Raw genomic sequence first — 15,780 nt, forward strand, 5'->3', positions numbered from 1 at the left:
AAACATGAATGATTTAGTACTTTATAAAACATCTTAATATTAAATATAAAAAAAAGTCCCTATCAGAACTATTCCTCTGGTTTTACATACATATGCCCTGTTAAAACTATATATGTATATATTTATTGTGTGTGTGTTAACAAAACTGGAATTGTACTGCACGCATCCTTCTGCAACTTGCTTTTTGAACTCCCTTGCATGGTCTATCCACGTTAAATTTACAATCGAGAGTTGTAAAAGTTATAAATCAAATCATGGTATTTCTTTACTTTAAAACCATTCAATGGCTTCCCTCTTCACACAGAGTAAAATTTAAAATCCTTAAGCTGACCGGCCCTTTATTATCTGGCCCTAATCCCATCTCTGCATTCCTGTCCCTAGAATGTTTTCTACCCCAGGGCCTTCATAACATTGTTCCCTCTCCAGAAAACCCTTCTCCAAGACGTGCGCTTGGATAACTCTAAGCTTTCAGGCTCCATCTCTTATTACGTTCTCTTTTCCTCATGGTCAGATCTAAGTAAGATCCTTTTTCCTCTCATATACCCAATTCTTTCCTTTCATTGTCTTACAATGATTGCTATTATGTACTTACTTTTATAGTTATCTTTTAAAATTTATTTACATATATAGCTTTCATTTGTTGATGTATTTGATAGCTTTCTCCCTCAACAGACTGTAAGCTTCACAAAAGCAGGGACTGTTTTTTTATTCTCCACTCCAGGACAGAGCAACACCTGAGTAGTAGGCCTTCAATCAATGTCTGAATGAGATTCAGATAGTTCTAATCAACAATTTAGATGATAATCCTAGCTTAGCAGATAAACTAGAGAATTGATGAACTCGTAATAAGCAGATAATGAGAATATGATGTAATCGCTTATTTTGTAATTTTAATAAAAACCTGAATGGGGACCTATGTCAGATCGTAAGCACAACATAAATTCTGTTGCTCAACAATATAATACTTTTGTCACATTTGACCCCTGGGGTCTTTGTCAGCGGTCTGAAGAAGAAACTTAGAGTCGAAAAGGAAACTAAAAGCACATGTCAGACCAAGGTCCCACAATCCTTGGTAGTGACCCTCCCCCAGAACCCTCAGTCTTTTACGCCTGAATGTCTACTTTTTAAGTGCTTCTATTTCATACTTACGGATCTACAAATATTCACTAAATAATGGTTGTCACAAAGCCATTATAAAAACTTGTGCTATAGTCGATTTACTAAAGAAAGTTCTGACTATTTTCAATTTTCTTCTCATTCTAAGTGTGAAGACTCACACACAGGCCAGGTTAGGGAGTAATTTAGAACCTTCATAAGTCCTTTCTGGCTTTCCGGCTCATGCATTGTCTTATTCTTATCCTGAACATTAGGAAGGTTCTGATTTATAATAGTCTTACCAGTCCTGTCCCCACCACTGGGGCCCTGTGGGGCTGTGCTGTACCCTTTAACCATGTATATAAATAGATTCCTCCAATCAAGGCTACATTCAATAGATTTAACAAGTTTTCCTGTAAAACTCTGTACAAAGAAACAATATGATGCTGAGTCTAGACCCCAGGGTTCTTAAATTATGTTTTTTTTAAAAAAACAAACCCAATCTTTTCTGGGTAACAGGAAAACTTTCAAGATAGGCATTTAAAGTGACTAACCCTTCTTGTAATTAATTACTCTTGAAATGAGGACCCTGGGCAATTCCAGCAGTGGATTCTTGCTATCGTGCTCAGTGGCAGTGGTCTCGTGATCCAAAGGAATAGTCTCCTTTTCTTAGATATGGAGTAGCTTGTAGCATTAAATCTTCTCTTTCTATATAACTGTGAGAATTGGGTACAAAGACATTCTGAGTTTTCTCTTTAGGCAAAATCACCGTCCATCCAGCGACCCAAGAAACTCAGAAGTAGAACTGTCCTAAATCGGTGTCCCTTTCTCAATCCCCACATCATCTCTACCTCCTAAAGGGCTCTCACGGCCATCCATCCCCTCATCTCCACCCTCACCACTATGGTCTTTGTTCTGGCCAGTTGGCTTATCTCTTATTTAAACTATTGCAGAACTCTCACCAGATTCCCTGCCTTTAGCCTTATCTCTCTCAATCACCTTCCACTAAAGTGCCAGAGAGCTCTTTTTAAATTAACAGGTCAGATTCCGTCACTTCTCTGCCCTGTAGTTTGCAGGGCACACAAACAGCATTATGACCCAGCTTCAGTCACATCTTGCTCCCCAGCCCCATCTCTCCACCCTCAGCCCTGTGTAGTCCAGCATTTTAAGCAACCACTCCAAGTTCCACAATTAGACATGCTCTCTTCCACGTGTGCCTGCTGCCCTTTCTTCTTTCCCTCTTCTTTCTCTTCCTCTCTTCTATCCTTAAATAAGTAATGAGCTGCTACGTGCTGGCCATAGGGTCTAGAATGGCCAATCTCCTAATCTTAGTATCTAGTTGACATTTATCGAGGGTTCCCTATGGTCTAGGCTGAGCTGGGAGCTCCTTCTATATTGCTGGAATTGTCTCCACAACAACACTATATTATCACCATCATCTCTGCTTTCTCTATCGATGAGGGCACTGAGGCTCAGAGTGGTAACATGGCCAAAGTCACACGGCTGGTGGGTACAATTCTGGGATATGCTTAGTGATCGTTCAAGTTTTCTAAAATGGTGCCTCCTTGGTCAAGCCATCCCTGAACTTCTTCTCTCCTTAATCCCTTTTACAGAATTTATTAGAGCTTCTTATTGTACCCAAAATTGTACTGTACACATTTTTTTCACACTGTATCCCAGATGGAATTTAAGCTCCTTGGAAGGAGGAGCCATGTCTTTCTGATTGCCAGATTCCTCATATGAGGAATCATGGCACTGAAATCCATGTGGCTTGAATGTATGGAACACATGCTGGTCTTTTTTTTTTAATAAATTGTTATTGGAGTATAATTGCTTCACAATACCATGTTAGTTTCTGTGCCCTAAAGGCTTTGTATTGGAGCCAGGCAGTTAAGAGGAGCTGCCTACAAAAAGACCAGGACTGGCTTTGCTGTGCAACATACTGGTCTTTTTTTAGGCAGCTCCTCTTAACTGCCTGGCTCCATTACAAAGCCTTTAAGGCACAGAAACCATCTCTCATACACAATTTCCACCTCCTGGTGTAGAGCTTGGTGTGTAGTAATACACAGTTGCCTTTTCTTTGAGTACCTAATATGTGCCAGGCTCTATTTTTATAATTTTACCCCTCACAACAACACTACAAGTAGTTTTTTTGTTTATCCTTCATTTGCGGATGAGAAATTTAAGAATTAAGAGGTAACTCACCCTAGTTTACTTGGTTAACAAATGGTGGACTTGTCCTGCTCCCAAGCTGTCTGCTCCATGCCCTGCTTAGGGACTGAGGTCCTGCCCAGAGTGTTGATTGAGTGTTGAGTGTCGGTTGATGACAAGAATGTGGAATAACATGTTTTGGAAAAAATTCACTCCTTACAGGGGGCCTGTTGATTCAAGTGTTACATACTGTTTCCTACTGACCAGAGCCAATGACCAAAGGATAAAAATATACCCTATTCGTTATCTGGAAGTGGGGAGACACACGAGATACATAGATTTCTGAGCCACAGAAGAATTCCAAACTTCCTTTTATACTTTTATGTTTGCGTTGTTTTTACCTACAAAATGCATTTAACCAAAGCGTGTTACACGTGCCTCAGGCAATGAGATGTCTTTCCATCAGAAGCTGCTACTGACAGGACTGACCCTGGTCTCCATGCCTCCTCCCTGGCCACAGGGTCATCTTTTCCTCAGACAGTAATGTGAGTGGGGAGGAGGGGGCAGATGACCAGCAAGCTTGCAACAGCTAGATTTTAAATAATCATAAATTTATCAGTGTTTTCCAATGGATCAAGAAAGAAGAGAGGGGCTTCCCTGGTGGCGCAGTGGTTGAGAGTCTGCCTGCCGATGCAGCGGACGTGGGTTCGTGCCCTGGTCTGGGAGGATCCCACATGCTGCGGAGCGGCTGGGTCCGTGAGCCATGGCCGCTGAGCCTGCGCGTCTGGAGCCTGTGCTCCGCAACAGGAAAGGCCACAACAGTGAGAGGCCCGCGTACCGCAAAAAAAAAAAAAAAAAAAAAGAAAGAAGAGAGATGAAATGCTCTTTCATTTCTAGCAATAAAAGCCTAGTAAGAATTAGGTTAAAATATGTCAAGCAGGTTCATTGCCAAAATTAACATCAATATTTATGGGTGGCCTGTTGATTCAAGTATCACATACTGTTTCCTCCTGATTCTGCTATCACCTCTACACTCAAGTCTAATTACCTTATAAGTGTAATTTTTAGTTATGGTTTATGTGTTGTGTAACTTGTATTGTCTTTTACATTATAAAGGGCTAGGAGAATACACCCATTTCTGGAATATCATCCTATACCATTTATGGGTACCATTATGATCACACTGACTCCATGAATTATAATACAAGCACTTAGGATTTTAATAGTGATTCATGGGCTTTAATATATTCTAGGTGTCAAGGAAAACATCTTGGAGGAAAAGAAAGCATCTTCCAGTGAAGTTTACTCCACAAAGACCATGCTGAAATCGACTCTTCCACTGACTTTTTTTCCTCTGTGTTTCTTCCAGAAGATTCTGATGATTGGGCAGCTTGGTAACCTACTTCAGACAATGTATAGTGTAGCAGTAGATATGTTTGAGCACTGAAGAATACAATTAAACAATGATAACTAGAAGAAGGAGTTGGTTTTAAACCTTTAGAAAGAAGAATTTTTAGTTTCTATTTGCTATAAGCGATTTGTTTCTATTCTAAGCAAAAAAAAAAAAAGGTGGAAGATATTTTGTCACTTACCAGGCCAGCAGTGACAAATGTAATTGTCAGCACTGTCCTCACATGTAGCATTATTGTGACAGGGTTTTGACCAACATGGAGGCATCAAGGTCTCACAATGTGTCCCTGTGAATCCACTACCCATGCAGTTACAGCTGTACCTGGAGAGTAAAATGAAATTGTCACATCAACTCTTGGTCATATTAAGATCATATATTGTTATCCTGTCTCTTCACTTGTCCATCAACCCCAGACCCATGGCATGGTTTTAATACTTATCAAAAACCTTGAGGAATCATCTCTATAAGCCTGAAAGCATTATGTGCTTCCATATTAATAGCTTTTTATCTTTAAAATTTTACAGTACAGTTTTCAATCAAAATTATTTGGAAACCATGATTGTATACTTCAATTTCCTCACCCATAAATTGAAGGTAATAGTACCTTTGTGACAGAGTTGTTGGCGTAATTAAATGTGCATATAAAGAATGGAAACGGCATGCCAAAGGGCAGAAAATACTGAATAAAACTACTGAATAGTACCAAATAAAGTTGTTAATATTGTGAAGCAGTAGAGACTAATTTATATCGTCAAGGCACTTTTTTATATAGAGAGCCCAGAAAAGAAGTCCCTTATGAAAAATGAAACAATAAATTATGAAAAAAATAGGAAAAATTCTCATTATATAAATTTTGACTTATGTTTTCTTATTTTCAGAGTACAAGAATATTTTAGTCTTGCTATTTGTAATCATTCACTGATTAAGTGGGATTATCTGACAGACCTAAAATACAAATCTGTTGGGGAGAACTGTTCACTTTATCATAATAGGCTTTCAATTTAGACGGTCTCTCCTCGAGGATCTAGTATCACAAAAACATGGGCTTACACACTCAGCTTAGATAAAATGAGTGTCTGGGGGGAGGGATACCTAGTATTGTATAAAGAGTAACAGTCCTGTTCACCACGGCTGTGTGTCTATTTACCACCAACACAGATATTAAGATTTCACTAAGGAAATTTAAATATTAGCAAATATAAGTGACTATAATTTCTACACATAATTTTGCTAGCTAGAAATCCTCTATTCACTATTCCATTTACTTGATTAAAAATACCTACAACAAATCTACTATGTGTAAGACATTGGAGGCAAGAGCCCTGTGGTCACGGCTGGCTAGTGGACCTCAAGTCACGGAATCAGTCTCCATTTGAATCTTCCTTTGTCTGCAAGAACCTTTCATGGGGTACAGTTTCTGACTTTCCCACGCTCCTCATAGCAAATGTGTTAATTTTTTGCTGTGGGAAAATAAAGTCAGGCTGTAATTGCTGACCTTGTAATGATCTCAAAAATTAGGTCATAAGAGAGATGTGGATACAATAGAAAAATTATTCATGGCACACATTCAGGTGAAGAGAGGAAAGCTGGCAGGTTCAGCCTTGCTCTGTTTGCATTTCCATAGACATTACAAGCGTTGTGTGCCTTCTGTTCTGATGCTTTCTGGAAACAGTGAAGCATGGCTGGGAGAGCATCCTCCTTTTGTCTGGAGCGCTTGTGTGGAAACTGCCTTTCTGATCTATGTGTTGCCCAGTTACCTGTCTCCAGGCCTGAGGATTCATGCCACTGGAGAATCATTTGGGTGTAACTGAAAGTCACAGGCAAGACGTGGAGAATGGTTATAGTTTACAAAAAAAAAATGTTCTACCACTTTGCTCTATTTAAAATCACATTATTTTCCTGGGTATATGTGAAGCACACGTGCCTTTTATTGCTGCCCTTTTGAGTCTGATTCACTTTAAAATTCAGATTTGGGATATATTATCTTATTTATTAAATAAAGGAAAGTTCAATTCTAGGCCTCCTTTTTCAAAGAATTAACTGTGTGAATTTGTGGGGGGATGGGGGGTCACCTAACTTCCCTGAACTTTAGACTCCTTATTGTAAAGGGGGAGCTTTAGTGCCCATCTTGCCGTCCACTGAGCCGCTGAAGGATCTGTCAAGGCAATATTAAATGTTAATGCTGTTAAAACTTAAGTGTTTAATAACTCAATGCTTGTGGTTTAAATAAGTATTAGAAAGTTCTTTCAAAAATATTTATATGAATTCAACTACCATTACCCAAATTTATTATATGCATCATATTAAGGTATAATTTATTGTTTTGTTTTTGTTTTTACTGAAAAGCCAATGATAGACTCTAATTTGGAACAGAATTACATGGCTACTTCTCATCATTCTGCTGTCTTCAAAGTATTCACTCAATTCTCCAAACACCTAGAAATTCAAGATATAATTAATTTAATATCAACACCCTTTCCAACACTGTTTATATAAAATTCCTAAAGGACTTATTTTTCACCACTTGATTTATATGCTTGTTATTTTATAAATACAATCTTATATTCACATATAGAATAATCTCTAGCTTTGTTTTTGCATCTACAAAAGATATGGAAGGTAGATTCCATTTGTTTCATGGATTTGGAAGGCTGGCGCTTTTCTGTAACAGAACCAGTTCAAAACTATTACAAGAATTACTTAGAAAATGCTCCCTCTTAAGACAGATGGTGTCCAAAGGTTGCATTATTTTAATAAAATGTGAATGTCACAACTTTTTTATATTTAAAGTATAAAAAGCAATCTGCACATTTTAAGCCAAGGATGTGAGATCTCCAAATTCACCAGAATGACTGGTGCAATAGCTTCTGGTCAGTGAGTTCGCTCCAAGCCAATGACCCAAATGTAGAAGAAAATGTACCTGTTGGCTCCATCCACGCACAGCCCTCCATGGAGACACGGCCCACTGGCACACTCATCAGTGCTGAGCTCACAGCCAGCACCCAGGAAGCCAGGGGCACAGTCACAGAAATGGGCCTCCACAGCATCCTGACAGGTTGCACCACTGAGGCAGGGCTGGGATCGACATTCATCAACTTCCAATTCACAGTTTACACCTTTTAAAAAAGTGGGCACAGAAAAGAAAGGCAAAGTTTTAGCAAAGCGTTAATATTTTCGCTCTTTGGCAATGCTTTATTTAGCAAGGCTCTTGTGAAACATGATGTGGCCCCAAATAATTTTCCTCCTTAATTGTAATTGATATTAACTTTCTGGCATGCTCGTGGGACGTTCACAAAGCAGAGCAGCTGTCACTTACAAAGAATTATTGCATACAACAGCTCGTGGCTTTTTGGTCCGAGGACACAAATCATTCTTAGGACAAAGTAATTGTTTACTGTACTTCTGTTGGAAGCCTGAAGGGGACCGGCCAATGTCGTTAGATTATTTTTAATAGGAGTCATATTGAACAGTGGGTAAAAGCTCAGACTCCAAAGACAAATGGCCTGGGTTGGGATCTTGGCACAGCCTCTTTTAGCTGTGTGACCTTGGGAAAGTTCCTTAACCTTTCCTTACCTCAGTTTCTTCACCTGAAAAATGGGACCAATAGTTGTAATTACCCCATAGGATAATTATTACAATTACAGTGTGTTCTAAAATGTTTATGATAGTACCTGGTGTATACAGTTTGCTAGAGAAAAAAAAAAGTACTTGTTCTTTCCACAAAATTTATTGTACAAATATGATGTGCAATTCTTTCCTTAAGTGCCCCTTTTGCACAGAAATATTTACATTTTCTATAGTGCTGTAAAATGCTGCTTTTAAATAGAAAATCAATTTGACTTAAACTCGTTGTTATTAGTGGTATTATTAGAAGCTACTTCATTTTAAGGTAACATTACATTTTTTAAAAATCTGTATTTACCCCCTTGCCCAAATAGTAGGTGAAGATTATTTTCTAAGCAAACCAAGTTTAAGATTTAGAAAAATGGTCACACTGAGATAGCAAACTACTGAATCTACTACTGAATCTGCCAAAACAGTATCTGATACACAATCAAATTTTCCCATAGGTTTTAAAAGACACAAAAGGGGGGCTACCTATATTTGTCAATCTTTATTCCTGTGCCTATGACCCAGGGTAATAAATTATTAAAATGATATTGAGGAGTTTTCAAATAACTCAGAGGTTTTTAGTAGTTTGATTGATACTGTGCCCTCTTTCCTGATAGAAAATACAATAGGATATTCTAACACCACCTGCCATTTACAACTGTGACTAGATTCTACAAATGCGGAAGTGAAAAGAGGCGCCAGCATAGTAAATTTGATTGTTTTCTGAGAGGAAAAAGAACTTAAATTTTATGTCACTAAAGATGGAAAGTTGTGGAATAGTATTTGTTGCAGGTAAATGGCCTGCCATTTGAGGCTATTTCTCACCCGGTCTGTGAATGAGATTTTCCGTACCTGTTTTCATTGGTATCAGAAAGGTCAAGAGAAAGAGCACTGAACTGTCCGGTGGAGACCTGTGTTCTCATTCTGTCTCTGAAACAGCTTTTCAGCAATGTTTTCGTATCTTTTTTTCTGCCATGTAAAATAATACAATAACAGAAACCTCTTTTTTAAATACTTTCTAAGAATATATGAAAGATAAAAATGATACATTATTTTTTTTAAGTTTTATATAATTATTTTTAAACACATGTAGCAACTGAAACTATAATGTGTTAGCACTCCGTTAAAATGACACTGATCGATCAGGACTGAGAACTCTGCTCACCCCAAAATGATCCATCCCTGTGGGCTCCTGTGGCGCTCTGCGCAGACGGCAACTGGCACTTATCACACAGCTACAATGTGCACATGCAGGGTGAGGTGATGTCACATGTGTTCTTTTATTCCATCCCAACACATTTAAGGTGCACTGACTTGCCTGTGTCCCATAGTTAGTAAATGACAGTGTCTCTGCCATTCCTGTCTCCTCCTGGTCAACCCACCTCTCCATAACACCTTTGGATTATGTCCTTTGGTATTTTAGTCATCTGTATTTGTTGAAAACTATTAACATATAAAGCCAAACCAGTGGTTTAAAACTTGTTAACACTTTCCTAAATTTTATTTCATAATTCAAATAAAATTCATATATTCATCTGTTATACACCCAGGTTATTTCCTAATGCTTAAGAAATACATTATAAACCATTATTTTAAATACTGCAGCTCCATTTATAACAATGTCGCTCAAATGCTTTAGCTTTAAAGTGATCCTGATGCATGTATAAGAACGTGTTTCAATAACTTAAATACAATTTCAGTTCAAACAACTATTTACTTTAGATTTATTTGATTTGTTTGTAGATTTATTTGATTTGTTTGTATTACTCTTTTTTTTTTTTTTTTTCTCGGTATGCGGGCCTCTCACTGTTGTGGCCTCTCCCGTTGCGGAGCAACAGGCTCCGGACACCCAGGCTCAGCGGCCATGGCTCACGGGCACAGCCGCTCCGCGGCATGTGGGATCTTCCCGGACCGGGGCACGAACCCGTGTCCCCTGCATCGGCAGGCGGACTCTCAACCACTGCGCCACCAGGGAAGCCCTGTATTACTCTTAATATTACTTAGCAATGTGATTCTTACTGCAGCTTTTCACTGCTACCGATATGGAAAAAAAAGTGATGTGGTCTACGTCTGCATGATGCCAAAATGGCTGGGTGAAAAGTGATAAGTACAGTCAGTCATCCAGATGTTTTTGTATTTCCAGATGCTTGGCTTCATAGGTAAAACATCTGGAAAACTAACTATGATTTTCAGTTTTCATTTGGATGTTTACTGTTACATGCATGCAGCCATTAAGTATAGACAATTAATTGACATTCAAAAACATACCTACACAGTGTGGTCAAGTCTCTCTGGAAACATTCTTTTTATGACTAGTGTTACTATGTATGGCGCCATGTCATTATAACTCTAGGTAGCAATAGAAATTGAATGCAGTTACACTGAGTAGCACTTCTGTGGCTGATTGTCTAATAAATGGAAAATTCATAACTGTAAAATTCTTTCACAAAGTTCATCCAGGAACCCAACCAATCTGTTGGAATTGGTTTATAATTCTGTATGAAACAAAAGAAAATAAAAAGAGTTGGGGGGAAGAAAACACAAATAAGGGGAACTCTGCACCAAAAGAAAAATGTACAGGGCAGGAAAAAAACAAATCCTCTGACTTTATCAGCTTTGGCGACTCACTATGACTAATGTTGTGCTAACATGCACAGTGGCATCTCTACATCAATACAGGTGACTAAGATGTGAGATCATGAATTCCTGGCGGTCAGGGATAGTTCCACTCTGAGCTATGCAATTTTCATTAGCTGTCAAAATAAGTTCAGAAATTCCCTCACACCCAAATATTTTTAAAGATATCAGTTTCAGGGCTTCCCTGGTGGTGCAGTGGTTGAGAGTCCACCTGCCGATGCAGGGGACACGGGTTCGTGCTCCGGTCTGGGAAGATCCCACATGCCGTGGAGCGGCTGGGCCCGTGAGCCATGGCCGCTGAGCCTGCGCGTCCGGAGCCTGTGCTCCGCAACGGGAGAGGCCACAACAGTGAGAGGCCCGCGCACCGCAAAAAAAAAAAAAAAAAAAAAAAGATATCAATTTCAAAGAGGGATTGGAATTACACGCATTTCCCTTAAGTATTAAGTAGAAAGGTAAAACGATGAGAGATTCCCAAGTTGACGCGCTGGCTTTGGTAGAGAAGCAGCGTTCCTGGAAAATAATCTAAGAATGCTCCCCTTCTTCTTATGTAATTAATTTAAAGCAAAAAGCCATTCCACCTCATCTTGGTTTTCAGGACGGCGCTTTCAGCGGGTCCTCCTTTTGTCTCTTCAAACGCTTCTTGGCTTGATTCTTCCTTCCCTTCCCACGCCCCCCTCTCTCCTTGACCCTCCTTTCTTTCCCCTTCTTGGTTACTTGCTACGTCATTCTTTTTCCCTTTTCCTTATATGGAAAGATCAGCTTCACTGGAGGGAGAAGACTCCACTTCAGTGTGAATCTTCACTTCATGCCCTTAAGGGTAAGAGAAGGGCCAGGGCCGCTCCTGCCCTCCTGCCTCCCCCTCCCCCTCCCCCAGATATCCAGTCAGAATACCCCATTGCCTGAGGCGGAAGGCTGTTGTGTTAGAACCCAAGAAAAGTGACATCCAAACTTTGAGTGCAATGTGTCGGCCCGAGTATGCTGGAAAGTCTACTGCTGGCACAGCACTGCTGTCACCCCTTCCTAAGACGGCCTCCCCTGCATCACAGAGATGCCAGAAAATACACCTTCTCAAGTCTCCTTCTCCCAGTGCCTCGTGCCTTGAGCTTGCCAATGAGGGGCACTTATGGGTTTGGAAAGTGGGAGAGAAGCCAGGATTCTCTGGACATTTCCTAGACTGGTCCCACACATGCACAGATGTGCCTCATAACAGCTTCCTAGAGAGTCTGGAGACCACTCATTCTACTGCTGCAGGATGGGATGGCTGGAAACTTCCCTGAGATTCTTCAGAACTTCAGCGCTTTCCTAGGAGCTTTCAAGAACCCCCACTTTGGTGCTTTGGACAAAGATCTTTCCTGGAAACTTCTTTGACTTCCTTTGGCCATCATACAAGCAGTGCCAGCCTCTTGGATTTGATGGCACATGACCTTCGCTGTCACTCAGGGCCCTGCGCCTAGAAGGGTCCTGTATGAATTTCCTAGAGCTTCCATAACAAACTACCAGAAACCAATTGGCTTAAACAACAGAAATGTATTGCCTCACTGTTTCCAAGTCTGTGATCGAGGTGTCATCAGGACTGGTTCCTTCAGAGGGCTGTGAGGAAGAATCTATTGCAGGCCTCTCCCTCGTTTCTGATGGTCGACTGGCAATCTTTGACATCCTTTGGCTTATAGAAGCATCACCAGAATCTCTGTCCTCTGTCCTCAAATAGGAATTAAGGGCTTACAAATTACATAGGCTGTTCTGTGTACAAGCCCTTAATTCCTACATTAAACTCTTCATATCTGAAATATATAGAATGAATTTTTTCCTGACCAAATCCTGATTGATACACAGACCTAAGATAGAAAAGACTGGAGTAGCATACTCAAACAAGCAGAACTGTTCAGGTTTCGGTCCAGTCTTCAGATTAAAGGAGAGAAGCTGAGGGTCACAGATACAGCACAAATGCAGTTGGAGTAGAAGCCCCGTACTCTTCACCCCCAACCTAGGTGAGCTGGGGATTTGACAGAACCGCAGATATGTGCTGGAATCCCAGGAAAAAGGTTGTTAGTGTCCCATTTTCCTTCTAGAACTCTGGAAACACATGAGGCCACCATAATTGCCAAGCCACCGTAGCACAAAATGGTCGAAGAGAGAAAACTACACAGGACCTGAGTAAGTGAAATCGTTTTATAGAGAATGCTTGTGGAAACATTAAAGCCGCCAAGTGCTTTCAAAATAAGTGAAGTAATTACTTTTTTATAATGCTGAGTTAGAGAAATTTAAACATTGTACCTGCTACTATTGCTTTCCTTCTTCCCCCTCTCCTCTGCCGTTCATCACAGAAGAGCAGAGGGACGCGGGTTTTGTGGAGAGACCGCCCAGGCCCACGCTCTGCTCTCCACTGCTACTAGCGAGGCTGGATGTAGTTAGTGCTCAGTGAATGGTAGGTATTATCTGCAGTCATTTGTTCTTGCCTGTATTCCTTCCTCAATTTCTCCAAGTAGAGAATAGAATCTTTAAAAATTTTGAAAAGTAATTGGAAGCAAAGACAACTCTGCAAGGGAATCTGGAATCGCTTCAAACTCAGTTAAACACAGATGCGATGCTAAGAGTATAGGAGCTAGAAACTGGAAACATTTGGAGCAGCCACTATATTAAATATGGTTTTAAAAATCTACCACGACATATAAATACCTGCTGAACAATAGTAAATACATAACTACAATTGGATAATATCTGAGGTGGGTCAAGAGACTTTAAATCAGGGGAAAAGAAAGTAGGCAATGGGGCTTTCCAGGACTGGAAAGTTGCAAAATATTAATTGAAGGTCAAGGGCAAGAAAGTTAACAATAGAGATGACAGAGGCACATCAGTAAAACAGCTCCCCATGGAGTCCAGGCTTGTTAAGGAGACATCAAGATATGGAAGGAGTGATGGACAGCATGAGTGTGGAGAGGCTAGGTGACTGAGATTCTGCTAAAGATGAAGTAAGATTTCAACAGAAGCAAGAAAGTGAGAAACTCGGGTTGTGGTGAGAATTTTGGTTGTAAAGCGATGGCAGGGTCTAACCTGAAGTTGTGGCGTTGTATCTCTATAGTGGAGTAGAGATGGAGGTCACCGAAATTAAGAAGCTCAAGAAGTTCCTAAAGCTTGGTCCATAAAATTCTGCAGTAGCTCCTAATTGGATTTAGATAAACCGAAAACTTATTTTGGTACCTAAAAACCTTTGTAATATTTTCAAGTTCATTTCCCATGACAATCCTATCATCCCTTTACACGCCAGTCCTATCAGACCATTTGCTTTTTCTCAAACCCACCACGTACTTCTACCCTCCTACGAGTTTGGACACACTGCTCTCTCTCCCTCTTTCTCTGGAAAATTCTTTCCCACCTGTCCACCTGATGAAGTCCTCCTTTAAGGCTTCTGTTAAATGTCCCATCCTCGGTGAAGTCTTCCCCTATTTCCTTACTGGTTTCATTCTCTGTGTTTCACAGCCCTTACACCATTATATTTTACTTATTTGTTACTTGCTTATCTCCCACAACTGCTTTGAAGACAAAGATCCTTGCCTATTATTAATGGTAACAGCTGACATTCACTGAGAGTTTATTTCACACCAGATACTGTGCTAATAAGCATTTTATGTGAATGATTTTATTTTGCTTAATTGTCAAAAAATTATCCATGAGGCACTACTATGATGCCCATTTTATTAAGGATGAAACTGAAGCCCAGAGAAGTTAAGAAATTTGAAGCTGATCAAAAAGTTAGAAAGTGGGTAGAGTCAGGATTAAGAAAGTGGGTAGAGTCAGGATTAAGTAAGTCAGGATGAAACTGAAGCCCAGAGAAGTTAAGAAATTTGAAGCTGATCAAAAAGTTAGAAAGTGGGTAGAGTCAGGATTAAGTAAGTAACAGCTTACAAGGAAGAGAAGAGAGTCAAGAACCAAACGATGGTCTTTCAGGAGCAGTGGGCTGAGTGAGAAAGCCAACTTTCCTCCTGGCCCTGAGAATCAAGGGGAGAGGAACCCTTTAATAAGTGTTGTGTGCAAAGTGGTTTCATCAGAAAAATACCAAGTTCCAGCAAAGGCCAAGGAATTAAAGGTGCATTGGAAAAAAATAAAAATGTTTTGTTTATTTACTTGCATTTGAGAAAAGACTATGGGGGTGGAGTGGGGGGAAGCAGGTGACCATTATTCTGGAAATCAGGAAGGAGTTTTTCCCATGACACTTCCATAGAAACTGTACATTAGCAGTGTGTAACTCGAGGTTAGATCGTACTTCTGAATCCAGCTATCTACAGGATATCTCCGCCAACTATCTCACAGGCATCATTCAACAATTCCAAATACAGACTCTCTCTCTTCCGTCCACCCTCTCTGACCCTCTACACCCCCATCCCTGTCAGTAAATGGGATTATCATCCAGGTCACCCAAGCCAGATTTCTACCAACTATCGTCATCTCACTTGTTATTTCCCACATCCTAATTAGTCATCAAATCCTGTCATTTCTCCCTTAGAAATGGATCTAAGGTGCCATCCCCATTGCTGTAAACTTATCCAGACCCTCACCATCTCTCATCCGGTCTGACTACTACTGGCTTCTCTCTTCCTAGTCACTCTCTACATTTCTGACAGTGATCTTTATATGATATAAATCTGATTTTACTATTGTCTGTGTAAATTTTTAAAATACTTTCTCCTTGTCTAGGAAAAAGCACAGTGTCTTGGAATACTGTAGAAGCTTCTAAAAGATGTGGACTCTGTTGGGGCCACCTACAAGGATGGTCTTGCAGCCCACCGTGTCTCATGCCCCTAGACTGCACAGAGCTGTTCTCCTTACTTGTAAAGCCCACTCCTCCCTCCCTTCTGCCCTGGCTGATTCCAGTTAGT

The 15,780-nt window shown here is 40.2% G+C and overlaps 1 protein-coding gene across 5 annotated transcripts in view; it reads right to left on the minus strand.

Annotated features, from left to right (window-relative positions):
• The window catches only part of CRB1 (crumbs cell polarity complex component 1), a 264,792-nt gene that overhangs the window by 115,190 nt on the left and 133,822 nt on the right, over nt 1-15,780 (minus strand). For 4 of the 5 annotated variants that reach the window (XM_029230014.1, XM_029230018.1, XM_029230015.1 and 1 more), the window contains 2 exons: nt 7,578-7,773; nt 4,839-4,978 (listed from right to left, as the gene is read on the minus strand). In XM_029230014.1, the coding sequence (XP_029085847.1) occupies nt 4,839-4,978; nt 7,578-7,773 (336 nt within the window). Of the gene's footprint in view, nt 1-4,838; nt 4,979-7,577; nt 7,774-9,121; nt 9,145-15,780 lie in introns of those variants that run through there. The other variant, XM_029230017.1, reaches the window with a different exon arrangement.

This window comes from Monodon monoceros, unplaced genomic scaffold, assembly GCF_005190385.1.
Source record: "Monodon monoceros isolate NGI ecotype Baffin Bay Population unplaced genomic scaffold, NGI_Narwhal_1 Super_Scaffold_18, whole genome shotgun sequence".
Classification (NCBI taxonomy): Eukaryota; Metazoa; Chordata; class Mammalia; order Artiodactyla; family Monodontidae; genus Monodon; species Monodon monoceros.